The sequence below is a fragment of the Buceros rhinoceros genome, unplaced genomic scaffold, assembly GCF_000710305.1.
Source record: "Buceros rhinoceros silvestris isolate BGI_N320 unplaced genomic scaffold, ASM71030v1 scaffold3552, whole genome shotgun sequence".
Lineage (NCBI taxonomy): Eukaryota > Metazoa > Chordata > Aves > Bucerotiformes > Bucerotidae > Buceros > Buceros rhinoceros.
The window spans coordinates 19,611-34,597 of NW_010400499.1; the positions used below are offsets into that span (position 1 = coordinate 19,611).

Below are 14,987 nucleotides of genomic sequence, written 5' to 3' on the forward strand. Positions count from 1 at the left end.
TTTCTCCTCTCATCCTGTCAGTTGCTATGTCGGAGAAAAGACAGACCCCAGCCTCACTACAGCCTCCTTTCAGGTAGTTGTAGAGAGCGATGAAACCTCCCCTGAGCCCCCTCTTCTCCAGACTAAACAACCCCAATTCTGTCAGCTGCTCCTCAGCGCTTGTTCTCTAGACCCTTCACCAACTTTGTTGTCCTTCTTTGGACATGCTCCAGCACCTCAATGTGAAGTGAGGGACCCAAAACTGGATGCAGTATTCAAGGTGTGGCCTCATCAGTGCTGAGTACAAGGAGACAATCACTTCCCTAGTCCTCCTCCTGGAAGAGATGCTTCATCCTTTAATCATCTTCATACTCCACTGAACTCTCTCCAGCAGTTCCTTGTCTCTCTTGAACTAGTGAGCCCAAAACTGGACACAGTCTCCAGATATGGCCTCACTATGGCAGAGTAGAGGGGGAGGAAAACCCTCCTTGACCTGCTGGCCACTGTTCTTAATGCACCCCAAGATACCATTGGCCTTCTTGGCCACAAGGGCACGTTGCTGGCTTAGGGTTAACTTGCTGTCCACCAGCACACACAGGTGGTTCTCTGCAGAGCTCCTTTCCAGCAACACAACGCCTTACCTGTACTGCTGCATGAAGTTAATTCCTCCCCAGGCACAGGACTCTACACTTGCCCTTGCTGAACTTCATAAGGTCCCCCTCCCCCCAACGCCCCAGCCTGTCCAGGTCTCGCTGAAGGGCAGCACAGCCTTCTGGTGTGTCAACCACTCCTTCCAGTTTTGTATCATCAACAAACCTGTTGAGGGTACACTCTGTCCCTTCATCCAGGTCGTTGATGAGTACGTCAGACAGCAGCGGACCCAGTACTGATCCCTGGGGAACACTGCTAGCTACAGGCCTCCAGCTGGACTCTGTGCCACTGACCACAACGCTCTGAGTTCTGTATTCAGCCAGTTCTTGATCCACTTCACCGTCCACTTATCTAACCCACGCTTCCTAAGCTTCATTATGAGGATGTTACAGGAGACAGTGTCAGAAACCATGCTGAAGACAAGGCAGACACCATCTACTGCTCTCCTCTCATTTACCCAGCCAGTTATGACACCATAGACAGTTATCAGATTGGTCAAATATGATTTTCCCTTGATGAATTCATGCTGACCACTCCTGATAACCTTTTTTTTCATCCACATGCTTAGAGATGACACCCAGAATGAGCTGTTCATCACTGTCCCGTAGTTTCCTGGGTTTTCCTTCTTGCCCTTTTTGAAGACTGGAGTCACATAGTTTCCTCCAGTCCTCGGACACCACTCCTATTCTTCATGACCTTTCAAAGATGGTGGAGAGTGGCTTGTCAGTAACATCTGCCAGCTCCCTCAGCACTTGTGGGTGCTTCCCATGGGAGCCCATGGATCTGTGGGTGGCCAGTTTGCCTGAGGGATTTCTAACCCAATCCTCTTTGACCAACAGACAGTCTTTCTTCCTCCAGACTTCCTCTCTTAACCTCCAGGTTCTGAGATTCCGAAAGGCCAACCTTAGCAGTAAAGACTGAAGCACAGAAGGCATTCAGCAATTCTGCTTTCTCTGTATCCTCCAGCACCCACTTTGTTCAGCAGAGGGCCCACATTTTCCTTATTCTTTGTCTTGCTACTGAAGTACTTGAAGAAGCTGCTCTTGTTGTGTTTGGCATCTCATGCCAGATTTAACTCCAGGGGGCCCTTAGCCTTCCTTGTTGCATCCCTGTATACTCTTAACAGCATTCCTGTATTCTTCCCAAGTGGCCAGCCCCTTTTCCCACATACTTTAAACTTCTTTCTTCCATTTGAGGTTTTCCATTTAAGCTTCTTGCTCATCCATGGAGGTCTCCTGCCTCCTTTGCTTGATTTCTTATTCATAGGAATGCACTGATCTTGAGCTTGGAGGAAGTAGTGCTTGAATATTAACCAACACTTTCAGGTCCCCCTACCTTCTCACCCATAAACTCTCAACTCGTTCTTCATCCTCCCTAGGCAGAGCTTGATGATGGCTTATTGATAACTGAAATATAATGGCTCACTGAGTTACTGGTGAAGCTCTTGGGTACACTGCAGTTACCAGAGCAAAAGACAAGTAGGTTTCTTTTCAGTTGCTCTGAAGCCCAGGTCCTTGCACTCTCTAGGTCAGGGAGAAGTTTCCAGTTGTACTTGCACGTGACGGATAGAAACTGCATTCATAGCCTGCGTTCTGCCTGCTGCACAAGGTCTGGCCTGGATCTTGCTCTTCAAGCCAATGCTTGATACAGCCATGTGAAAATAGGAAAGGGAAGGTGGCAGTGGTAATCTCTGAAGTGCAAGTGCCTATAATCCCTGTCCCTCACTTCTGTTGTTGGATCTTCAGGTATTTTGTCCATAGACAGCCCAGCTCAGTCCTCTCTTGCATCTTGCATGAGGATATTACTCTTGTGGCCCTGAAGGATGAGGCCAGACAACCTTTTAGCCTTCCCAGTCCAGTGGAGTAATCTTGACAGTGATTTTAGGACCTCTCTTAAAGTTTTTACATGGACTGTGCAAGTGTCAAGATAAGGTCAGAATCAGGCCTCACAGTACCCCTCTCATTACAGCAATTAGGAAAAGAAAAATACATCTCATCTTGAGATGTTGTGTACTGAGACTTCTTGTTCAGGTCATGAAATGACATGTTAATTAACCTGTCCTACACAGAGCCTGTTACTTGCTTTTGGTACAAGTCTTCTTTTTCCTGGTAGAAGTAAGGCAAAGATCTTAATGAGCCTTGACTTAAAGGGTTATATTGAAAGACTGAGGGAGGCACCTGCTCAGGAAGGTTGTGTGATTCTGAATGTTTTTGCTTTTAATTGAATAGAAAAGTGTATCTGCTTATCTAACCAGTCTCTTAGACTAGTGAAATTGTACTTTCAACACAGCTTAGGGATAATCATGTGCATCAGAAGTGGACTTGCAGAGCACACTTCTGTCTAATAAGCAAGAGGCAAATGTGTATTTGCACTCTTAGTTTCTTTTAATTGTTAAGGGAGTAATTTCCTAGTCAGACTTGCACTGCAAATTGGTATCTGTGGGGAAATTCAGAGGTGAGGCGTTCCTCTTTCACTACCAGTAAAAAGTAAAGTGGGACTTGTCCCCAGGCTGACTGCCATACCTCTTGGCTATGGATGTGTTACTCTAGGACGTTGGAGAAGTAGGATGATCTAAAAGGTTTGAAGTTAAGCATCGATAAATTCATAATGTTGTTGGCACCTTTAGCAAAAAAAAAAAAGGTGAAAAATCATCCCTGCCCTGGTAAGACACCCAGGAGAAGTGAAAGTGTCCTGAACCTAAAATCTTTCGCTCCCTCAGCTGCTGCTTCCAGCCTCACCCATGCCGCTGGCTTTCCCGTGCAGCTTCAGTACTGTTAAGTTGACCCTGATATGTGAAATAGTTCTCTGGGATATCAAGCCCAGTGGGATATGTAGTAGTCTCAGTCCCCAGAAGAAAAATACCCCTCCTCACTCTGCAGCAGGTCCCCGTGATGAGAGCGGTGCCTTTGGCAGGGGATAATGCAGCAGTGGGTTCCTGGGGGATCTTCTTTCAGCAAAAGGGACTGACTTTCCTTCAGTCATGTCTGTCAAAGAGGTTGTCACCCAAAAAGCATCTTATTTTTCACCTGCAGAACAGTGTGAACTTCCAAGTTAGTTTGCTGGTGTCTTGCTGCCACTTCAGAAATGATCTTTAGATTTGTACATTTCCTTTGTGTGAACAGGGCCATTATGTGAAAGCAAAAGCTCTTTCTGGATTGGAAAGGACTGAGGAAGCATTGAAGGAATTTCTCTATTGTGTTGCCTTAAATCCTGAATGGAGCTCAATGAAGAAAGAAGCCCAAAAGGTACAACGTGTGTTTACTGGCTGCTTCATGGCCGTAATGGTGCTCTTACTCCTGCAGCCAAGTAAAATTCATGGTATTTCAGGTGATAGTAAACAGCCAAAAGATAAGTTGATTCAGTAGATGCTCTAATAAACCTTATTAGCATTATGCTGTGCGAGGTGCTTCTTCAGTTTGATTGATGCCTCAACCAGAGGGATTGTATATTTGTGGATTTCACTGCAAATCTGCATGTTTGGTTGCTGTCATTTCTGGATTACATTGGGGAATTATGTCAGCTGGGCTTGAGTATGCCTGGATTTTGTAGGCTCAAGGCTGCTAATTTTAGTGCCCATCAGAAAACCACTTTTAAGTGAGAGGTGGCAGAGAATTGAGAGGGGATGCTGCGTGCTGCCTTGTCCTGGAAAAATCCTGTGGTTTCTATAGCAGTTTGTCCCTTATAAGAAGTTAGACACACTTAGTGCTAACCAACCATCGTCAGGTTCTCCATGACTGTCCACACAGGCACTCTTTATAAAAAGAAAACGGGATTTGGAAGGGCCCTTGGTGGGAACTGGTGAGAAGGGGAACAGGCTCTACACAGCTTTTAGGCAGGAGTGAAATGTGCTTGAGATAGAGGAGATGAATGCAGAGCATGAGGACTGTTTAAACACAGCTCTGATTATGGTAGCAGAAGACTTCTGGAGGCAGGGGTTTGAGGGTCGGAGTGGAGACAGGGACAGGAGGAGGATGCAGCGGACTGCCACACCAGGTGATCTTGGGGAGCAAAAGCCTGGAGAGAAGGGAGTTGGACACCAGAAGAGCACCTTGGGGTGTGTCTCTCGTTGTGATGGGGACTGCCATTCAGTTTTCCTGTGAGCAGAATGTCCTCATTGTTGCAATCTTCTTGGCATCCAGAAGCTGTGAAGTTTGTGTAGCTGTGTTCATACAAACATAAATATCTATGTTGTAATGATTATTTTTCTTTTTTTCTCTCTCTAATTGACTAGATAATGTGTGAGATGTTTTTCCCAGCCTTTGAAAATGTGCATGATAGTCTAACAGCACCTTTCTCTAGTCGAACGTCCCATACAAGATTGAAACCTGCGTTTCTGAGTAGCATAAACACACAGTCAGCTGTGGAAGATAGCTCTGTTGCTGGGTCCTCAAAGGTAAAGTAAAAACCATTCAACATAAAAATACCAGAAGTAACACAAGGGTCTGTCTGATCCGTGTGGCATTGTCTTGGTCTGCACTCATGTAGGCAATTACTTTCATGGTAAGCCTCTTTCCTCCGTTGCTGTTGGATCTCTTGTTGGGATCTACTTCCTCAGAAGAATAAAAGAATGAAACTCTTTCTTTAGAACACAATGTGATGCCTTCGTGTGGGGTCAGTGATATTCGTGGGTGTTTTCTTTCCATGCAGGATAGACGGAAACATGATTGCTAGAGACAGGAGCTGTAGAGAGAGAAGTGGCCTTATTTCATACAACTGGAGAGTGGTCGTCTTTGATATGGACCTTTCTCCCTTGCTAAACTCACTGCAGGGACATCAATCTATTGCTGTTGTTTGCAACTAATAGAAAAAACAAAGCAAAATTGTCTCATCCTGTATATAATTGTTCTTAATTTTTTTAGGATACTGTGTTCAGGTTAACAAAAACCCCGTCCCAAGAATCTGATGTATTTAGAAGCACTGATTCTCCTGTTTCCCATCATGTTCTGGATCTCTATTTTGAAGACAACAAGAAGTCTTTGGGAGCTATTCTCTCCAGTTTACCTGGGGTTGGCTTAAAAAGAAAGCTGTCCAGTGATATGAGAGATTTACAAAACTTGGATGTCCCCAATAAGATTCCTAAAAAAGGTTTGTGTTGTGGCTTAGGGAATTTCTTTTGCACACACCATGAACTTCTTCCTTCCTTTTTCTAGGTGTCAATGAAGCATTCCCTACTGGAATAAAATTTTGTTGTCTGGTGTGTCTGTTTCTGCTGTAACAGCCTACTTACCTTATTCCAGAGCAGTTTCAAATCATTCAATGAACACTTATTTTTCTTTCTTAAATGGGCCACTTCCAACGTGTAATCCACTAATAGTTCAGTCTTTGTTGCTGGTGCTGTTTCCATTTTCTAAGTCTCAGAGGTATAGCTGAACTTTGTTGTTCTTCTATATGAAGGAAAGATGCAGTAAGCCTGGAAACTAATCTTTAACTGGCATCAGAAATAATCACATGCAACTTTACATTAAACTTGCCAAGCAAACAAAGGAGCGTTTTGAAGGGCGATAAGCCCCCCCAGTTTTCTGTCACTTGGTAGCTGTGCTTACAATTGGTAATACTTCTCAAGCTTCTAACAAAGACCTCCAGAGTGCTTTTGGAGTTTCAGTACTCCAGGATAAAAATGCTGAAGGCAATATATTGCACTGAGTAGTGAAGTGCTTTGTTAAAAAGGACTTGGAGAATGCTGCCATACTGGTGTGCATTTTTTCCTTTAAAGGAAAAAAAACCTACACCTCCTTGACAAACCTGACTCCTGCCTTGAAATATTAAAAGTCTTCAAGTGCTGCTGGCTGTCTGCTCCCTCTGCAAATGATCAATGTATGGCCAGTGTCTGATCACTTTGTTGTGAAGGGAAAAACCCTGTACTTGTCTCTGAATTGCAGACTCAGTAAATAGATTGTGAAATCTGACCTGCCTGTATCTTCACAGTGAAGGCCAGAGATTGGTTTTACACATAACCATTAATTTCTGGTTTGTGCTGTATCCCAATGCCATGTTACATTAATACAGTTAAATTCTTGCTATTACTAAATGCTAACATGTGAGATGTAGGTTAAAGATAACACTGTTTTTCTTTGTAGGCCACTCAGCACCAGTGCCCTCTCCCCTGTCCCGTCTGCTAGAGATATACCAGATGCTGAGCAGAAGTTATCCTTTAACAAAACATCATAGTGTTTTAACTTAACATTAAAAGCTGAGCTTTTTTTTAAAAACTGTCAAGAATTTTTGATTAATTAAAAGGACATAAAGGCAGCATTCATAGCTCTGTTGCAACTCATCACTGAGCAACAAAGATGTGGATTGTAAAAAGTTGCAGAATTTGCTTGTATAAATGTCCTCAGAAGCTTAAGCTCAAGAGCTATCAGCTCAAATGCTGCTGCTGTGAAATTTGAAGACCTTACCCTTTAAGCATGTTAACTACAGGGATATATACCACCCCCAAAAATCCAGGATGAGCAGAATTTTAAGTGAAGTGTTTTGCTTCTGTGTTTGCAGAGTGCTGAGTTAGTGAAATCATTGTGCGCTAGTGCAACTCCAGTAGTTCTTTAACTTTAAGCTGTCTGAAACTTGAGATTTGCACAGCAGCCTAGACTAGAAGAATGTAAGCTTTTTTTATACTTGTAAGAAAAATTACCCCTGCTGAGAAATCTATAATAAACACTGATGAATAGTTTGACTGTGTGTAAACAAATTAAATTCTGGACTTAATGTACTTTCAAACATCTGGCCTGGCTGATGTGGGAGTGGTGATGGTGGTGGGAAAGCAATTGCAGAGTATTTTAAAAACTAGACTTGAAAAAAAGAAACAACAACCATTTCTAGAGAAGCAAATCATGGGTCTTCAGCTCTGAAATGCTTTCTCTGGCCATAGACATAATCCTCTGCTCTCCAAAACATTTCCTGCCAGAAAGTCTAAAGCTTCCATGGAAAATATGTTTGCTTGGAACAAAATTTCAAAAAAAAAGGATAAATTAGGTTCTTTATGGAAAAACAAACAACATCTGAAATTGCAGTATTACTAAAATATTTACTATAATCCTCTTTTTAACTACTTAGATGCAGATGTTTTACCTGAAAACACTGCCATCACTTCAAGTGAAATACCAACAACTCTGGTGGATGCGTCGGACTTTGAGTGTTCCCTCTGCATGAGGTACGACTGCAGCGACTATTTGACCAGAAAGGCTTTCTAGCTTCTGAAAAAAGTTTTTGTGGTGTCAGAAGAGACTCATGTCAGAGAATGTCTAAATCATGACTGAACTTCGCATCTGGTGAATGTTTACAGATGTGGTTTTCTCCATTATGTATTCTCTGTTGTTTACTACTTCTAAAAATGAAAATCTCTTTTATAGCCTTAGATAAAACTGTCACCTGTGCTTTATACGAAAGCAAGAAAGGAAGAGAGGGCTAGGTCTTGTCACTCCTTCTGACAGTTTGGGAATCTGCATTTTTTGTGTTGGCAGCTTAGCTTTTTTGTTTCATGTTTTCATGTTCAGATTGTTCTACGAACCCGTTACCACTCCCTGTGGACACACCTTTTGCCTCAAATGCCTTGAGCGTTGCCTTGACCATAATCCACATTGCCCTCTCTGCAAAGAAAAGCTGTCAGAAGTAAGTATGTCCTTGTCCTAATTAACAAAAATGCACAACAGTGTGTTTTTCTGAAAGCATCTATGTGGAGACTTTCTGTGCTCTACTTGCAAGCTGCATCAAAAGAAGAATGGCTAACAGGTCAAGGGAGGTGATTCTGCCCCTCCACTCCCCTCTGGTTAGACTTCACCTGGAGTACTATGTCCAGCTCTGGAGTCCTCAACACAGGAAAGACGTGGACCTCTTGGAGAAGGTCCAGAGGAGGGCCACAAAGATTGTCAGAGGGATGGAGCACCTCTGCTACGAAGAAAGGCCGAGAGAGTTGAGGTTCTTCAGCCTGGAGAAGAGGAGATCTGGGGAGATCTTATTGCGGCCTTTCATTATTTAAAGGGGACCTGTGAAAAAGATGTGGACAGTCTTTTTGGCAGGGCCTGTTGTGATAGGACAAGGGGTAATGGTTTTAAACTAGAAGAGAGGAAATTCAGACTAGATATAAGGAGGAAATTTTTTACGGTGAGGGTGGTGAAACACTGAACGGGTTGCCCAGAGAGCTGGTCGATGCCCTGCCTCTGGAGACATTCAGGGTCATGTTGTATGGGGCTCTGAGCAGCCTGATGTAGTTGAAGATGTCATTGCAGTGGGACTGGACTGGATGACCTTTAAAGGACCCTTCCAATGCAGAGCAATTGTAAGAAACCGGAACAACACAGTAGTACCCCCAGCATCAAGCTGTGGACAGACTGCTTTTGCTGCAGAATGTATTTTGTCATTCCTTGGAAGATAAGTGGCCTTTGCTGGTGCTTAAAGGAATACACATCAGGCTTATGCTGGGAAGTTCTAGCCATAACCCTGTTCATAGTGCATCTCTAGTTTGTATTATCTACCTGCAGTGAATAAGGAATGGTCATTCCTTGGTTAGCGCTTCTGCTCCAGCAGACTTAACATGTCTTGTACTTGGAGTACTTCTTGCCAGTAACCTGGCAGCTCTGGGTGAAAAGAATATATTTATCTTCTGCAAAAGTGAGGAGAGACTGTCTTGTCTTGACACAAATTTGGCGTGGGGTTATGGTTAAATAGACACTGGGTTGAACCATGTATCGTGAAGTGGAAGTTTTGATGCCTGAAGTCTGGAAAGGAGGAGGAATCAGTACAATCCTGACTAATTGTGCTGCTGGGCCGTAGAAAGGGGATGGGTTGGGAGGAAGAGATGTTACCTGACTTCACATTATCAGACTTAGGAGTTGACTCTTCCTTGCAGTTTCTGGCAAGCAGAACTTACAAGAAGACCGTCCTTACAGAAGAACTGATAGTCCGTTACTTGCCAGAGGAATTATCTGAAAGGAAGAAAGTTTATGAGGAAGAAATGAAGGAATTGTCAAAGTAGGCTCTCTTTTTACCAGTGACAGCTGTTATAAAATGTATTTTTCAGTGTAAATTACTGAGGAAGCTTCATTTGCTTATGAAAATGCACAAAATGAGTGAATTTGTAAATAAACCTGCCAGAGGTTTTGTGGTTTTGACATGTTGCAGATAAACAAATAACAATATGCATGGATGATAGAGACACACAACAATATTCTTAAAATGAAAGTGATTGTTTTTTCCCTCCAAAACAATATAATAGCTTTAAAAGTTAAAATAGGGATTTTCTGGAAGTAGAATTCAAATTATAAATGGGTTATACTTCAGATCAGGAGAAGTTCAAGGATCCAGTTTTGTCAGTGACTTGTGGATCTTGCATTACAACTCAATGAAAAAGAAAAATAAAATATGCAATTAAGTGGATTAGTGGACTTCTTCAAAATTAAGGGGCTCTACTGAGCTTGCCAATTCTCTACCATCTTTCTTTGAACACGGCTACTTCTTAGGTACTGTATTACTGTGAGAAGTTAGCACCAAAATCTTGCGATGTGTATTTAAGCTAGGTGTGTCAGAATGCACGCATCTGGGAAACCAGCTATTATTTCTTGACTTTTCCTTTTACGTGAAAGTAGAGGTAGGGATTGCTTCCTTAATGTATTAACAGAAAGAGTACTGAAATACATTTGTCTTGTAAAAATGAGAAACCTCAACCAGATACACGTGTATGAAGAATGAGTCTAAGGAAACCACTGGAATTAGTGTCATAGTAAAGGTTTATGCTGGATATAGCAATAGCTAGAAAAAAGCTAAACTACTTTTTTTTATCTTACAGTTTGAATAAAGATGTTCCCATCTTCGTATGTACCATGGCCTTCCCTACCATTCCTTGCCCACTCCATGTCTTTGAACCTCGTTATCGTCTAATGATAAGAAGATGCATGGAAACTGGTACCAAGCAATTTGGGATGTGCTTAGCTGATGAATTAAAAGGGTAAGGAGATGAGCTGAGAATGTCCTGTTATTGCAGAGGCTGCTGGGACACTGATGGAGTAGCACAGCACAGTATACTTGTCTACTCAAACCACTGGTGTTGCTTCCAGTCCTACGTGAACCAGTGCTAAAGTTGCTGGCTCTTAGTTTTGTACCTTAAATGTTCCTTTTGACACACAGATGTAATTTTTATTGCTTCCCAGTTGGATGGATAGCAAGAATACAACTCATCCTGTTACTACAGGCTCCAAAAATAGCACTGAATTGTCATCATGGTTGGAAAGCTTTGTAGCCTATTTGTTCTAGTGAAAGGCGTCTGTCTAGATAAGGTTGCTCCTCTGTCTACTCAGTTTTTAAGAAGCAAAAATAATACTAAAAGAAAAATCCCCACCTTTCATAGCTTTCCTGCATAGGTAGTATCATTTCAATGAGAAGAAATACATCCTTGGCTGAAAGTTCAGTTTGGTGCTGAGTGTTGAATTTTGATGTTTGTCTTTACTGCTGTGTTGCAATGTTTACAGTATCTGCAGTGAGTCTTCCTATATGGTCTTACCTTTAATTCGTTTTTGTGCGTTCTGACACTGGTGTGTTTCCAGCTCCCTAAGCAGAGATGTACTAGATGAACTTTAAAAGGTCTCTTCTAACCCAAACTACTCTACGATTCTATGAAAACCTTCAGGTTTTTAAGTCCTTTATAGGTAACAGGTTTTTGGGTGAAGGGGATAAGACAACACCTGTGGGGAAAAAAAATGAAGTGGTCGTAAGAGAGGTCTATCTTATGAGATGTAATCAACAGTTGCTGACTTGAGAAGATATGTTGGCGTAATGTAGACTGTAGGATGGATGACAAGCATCCTCAGGAGCAGCATTTTTGTAAGTGATCATCACTGGAGCCGAGAGAACAGTCATACCAGGGCTTGGCAGCCTTTCCTTGTCCAGTTCAGAGTTTTTTCTCCCAGACTGGATGGCAGTAAAGTGGCAGTAAGAGTACAGGAGATGCTGTAGCTCCTGGTCAGCTCTGGCTGTGCTTCATGCCATTTGGCATGGTGTCAGTGCTGCACTCAGTGGAGATTAGGCTCCAAGAGCAGCTGATGCTCCATGGCCCCTTCCAGGCCTGTTACCAATTCCTGGAAGCAAGTACCTGTAAGAGTGAGGACAAAATGACCTGGGACACTGGTGATAAACTCCCTTTGCATCTGTGAGGCTTGTGTAAGAGCCAATCGTATTTGGAGTCAGGTCTAATACAAAGGGCCAAGGGGTTACAATCCCCAAAACGCAACAATTAGTTTATTAGATAGCGTCATAAAGGTTACTTCAAAATGTAGCCAGAATGGTTAGATTTTTATGTCCTGTCTGCTTTGAGTTAGTAAAATAATTAACATTTTAAGCATGGTGACTTAAGTCAAACACTGAAGTGCAGGAAGCTTTCATCTGTAGACACCTGGCAGGCTGTGGTAGCTTCTTACACAAGTAAAGAATTTCTTTTGTTTATTCAAAATTGCAAAATCAACTGGGAATACAAAAAGCAGGGAAAATTGTTTTGTCTTATCTACTAAACCATGGATACATACCTCCCTTGAAAAACACAGTGACAAGACGTGTTCAGTTCATTATCTTCCTCTGTTTTATTTCTCCATTTTAAGTTAAAACTGGGAGAAGAATGTAAAATTTAATGTGTTGGTACACTTTATACCCATCTCTAGGTGTTTTCTAGTCTCTCTTTGCTTAAAGCCACTTTCTATCCAAAAGTAACTTCTAAAAGAATGTCAAAAAAGAAAAAATCATCCCTTCTAGAAAAATTCCCAAATTCGGTATGAATGTCACTAAAATCAGTAATTCAAGAGAGTTGTTATGTGGCTGTTTAACTAGTGTTTAGTCTAATATTGCTATGAATAAACCGCTTTTTGCAATCCTACTAGTAGAGCAGTCATGTGCAGCTGTGCTCTTCTTGCTCTTCCTGTGTTTTTTTTCTGTACAATGGCTAGGAGAGAACAGTTGTCAACAGTGGTTAGTGGGTTTTTTCCCCCTCCCAAATGGCAGAGTAGAAACAGGAGTTGTTTCCCCAAAGTGTCACAGTTCCTTCATCACTCTGTAAGAAATGGCCAAGCCCTGGTAAAACAAGGGTTTCCCTGATGAAACATTTATCAGACCCTGCAGGGATTCGGTATCTTGAGATAGATACTGTGCGTTCTCCTGCGTAGCAGTAGGCTAGATTGCAGAGCTGCAGATGCTGGCAGATCAGCATATCACGGTGAAGAGTCATTGGGCAGTCAGCCTCTCTTGTGAACTCGCTACAGCACAAATGTAGAGTAGGTAGGCCTGGTAATTTGAAGTAAAAATGTTGCACGTTTGTTTCCTGGGTGTGATTAAAACCTATGCCTTCTTCCAATGTATCAGATACTAATGTGTTTTTTTAAAAAGGGTGTTTTGGGTTTGTTTGGGGGGAGGTTGTGTGGTGTTTGTGGGGGGGGGGGGTTGGGTTGTTTTTTTTAACTTCAAGGAAACAAGTGCAAGAATAATCTTGCTATATAGAAATCTTTTCCTTCTAAAGCCTATAATCCTCTGCTTACACCTTGGAATAGGGGGACAGCCCTGCATTTGTTTCTCAGTTTCTGGACATCCTTATGGTACCTTTATCCATCTTGTTTTCTTTGCACACCAGGTGAATTTGCCATCAGCAGCTGGCAACTCCTAGCATGAATCATGTTCCGTTTAGTTTCCTGCCCCTTCCCGTACACTCTGAAAATGCTGCTGCCCTGGACTCCTGAGGGAAGGCAGAAAGGGTGGGGGTTGTGTGGCTTCTGTGGATAAGCAGAAATATATTGTTGCCAAAGCAGCATCCTCTTTCAAATAAGAAGTGGTGAATTAGGCCCAGTATTTGTCCTGATGTGTATAAACACTTGCTGATGACTTCCACTTTTATGCCCTTCTGTCATTTCAGATTTGCAGATCATGGCTGTATATTAGAGATCAGGGACGTAAAGTTTTTTCCTGATGGGCGCTCAGTTGTTGATACAGTTGGTGTCCGTCGTTTTAGGGTCTTAAGCCATGGCCAGCGAGATGGATATAACACAGCAAACATCGAGTATCTTGAAGATAAAAAGGTGATCTATGGTGCAAAGTTATTCATACCCATGTATTGCTGGATTCACTTAAATAGCCTTTCCTTGTTGCATTTCAAGCTAGCTATGCATTATTATAAACCAGTATCATTATAAATACTAAATCTCTGTTTTGAAAACCATGGAACAAACTTTGTCTCTTCCTTCCCTTTCTTCCTTTCTGCCCTTATAATTACCTCTGCTTGAAGTGTTGCACTCCCTTATGGATCTCAAAGTAGCTCAGGTGATGAGGTCTGCCATAATGTGTTGATGAGGTCAGAGTAGTATTTTAAAAGTGGTATGGACTTGAAACCCATCTTAAGAGCACATGCCCCTGTTGGTAAGAGAACTGACTATTCTCTTCTTTCACTGAACGGGCAGTTGGCAGGCTTCACATGACCTCTGAGCTCTCATTTACAGAAGAGATCCTTAAACAAATGTGGGAGTCTGCTCTTAAAATGAGGTCTTAGCAACATGTAGTTAACCACCCTGTGCAAGCATCCATCAGAGCTGGCCGAGAGCACAGAACTGCAGGGAGGGGGGAGTAGTGTTTAAAAACAAGTCCTCTTGTAAAACCTGCATTGAGTGAGGTGCTTGCGATGGATCTTGGCCAAAGGGTGGATTTTTGACCGTGCTTAATGATGACTTCCTGGATCATCTTCAGAGCATGTCTGTAAATCCTGATCCCTCTTAACACTGAGTTTAGTAGTAATCTCATACTAATTGAAGAAGTCCAGTCTGGTCATGCAGCTCTTCAGCACACACTCATAGTTGAAATGCAAGTCTGTATAGTCTTAATATGGCTTTTTTCACCTGTCGAGGTTGATGTAGTTGTTCACCAGGACAGGAAAGGCAGATCATGTGGTGGCTCCCCGTGTGAAAGGTTGGAGTGGGTAGGCTTCTGCTCAGAGTCAGGGATCTGCTGTGTTTAAATCCCCAGCAAAGGGTAGTGGAACACAGGTATCCAGGCAGTTTGTAGATGCTGCCAGAGACCTTACCTCTTCGTAACTAGAGTGAGATTTACCTTATCTCACTTCAGAGGCTGACATCTGAATTCAGGACCCTACAGTCGTATTATATTTGATGACGAGAAATCTCAGTCCAGAGCTGCCTATTTTACCTGCTCTGTCTTGGATACCTACCTTAAGATGAGGTTAAATGCTCTCTAGAGGTATTTGTCATTGACTGTGAAAGGACATACAGAGCAGCTAAGTCAGGTGTGTATTGGAGTAGCACAAGTGAATCACACTATTGGGGTGTACAGATTACAGGGTGAAAAAATCACACACCACCAACCAAACACCTCCCCGCCCCCCC

At 42.5% G+C, this 14,987-nt stretch overlaps 1 protein-coding gene across 1 annotated transcript in view; it reads left to right on the top strand.

The window, feature by feature from the left end:
- LONRF2 (LON peptidase N-terminal domain and ring finger 2) overlaps window positions 1-14,987 on the top strand; it is a gene marked incomplete at its 5' end in the record, with an annotated part of 19,096 nt that overhangs the window by 2,251 nt on the left and 1,858 nt on the right. Inside the window, 8 exons of the mRNA XM_010131868.1 lie at window positions 3,753-3,875; window positions 4,862-5,023; window positions 5,490-5,715; window positions 7,684-7,780; window positions 8,124-8,238; window positions 9,476-9,597; window positions 10,412-10,570; window positions 13,511-13,673. Of these exons, the coding sequence (XP_010130170.1) occupies window positions 3,753-3,875; window positions 4,862-5,023; window positions 5,490-5,715; window positions 7,684-7,780; window positions 8,124-8,238; window positions 9,476-9,597; window positions 10,412-10,570; window positions 13,511-13,673 (1,167 nt within the window). The remainder of the gene's footprint in view (window positions 1-3,752; window positions 3,876-4,861; window positions 5,024-5,489; window positions 5,716-7,683; window positions 7,781-8,123; window positions 8,239-9,475; window positions 9,598-10,411; window positions 10,571-13,510; window positions 13,674-14,987) is intronic.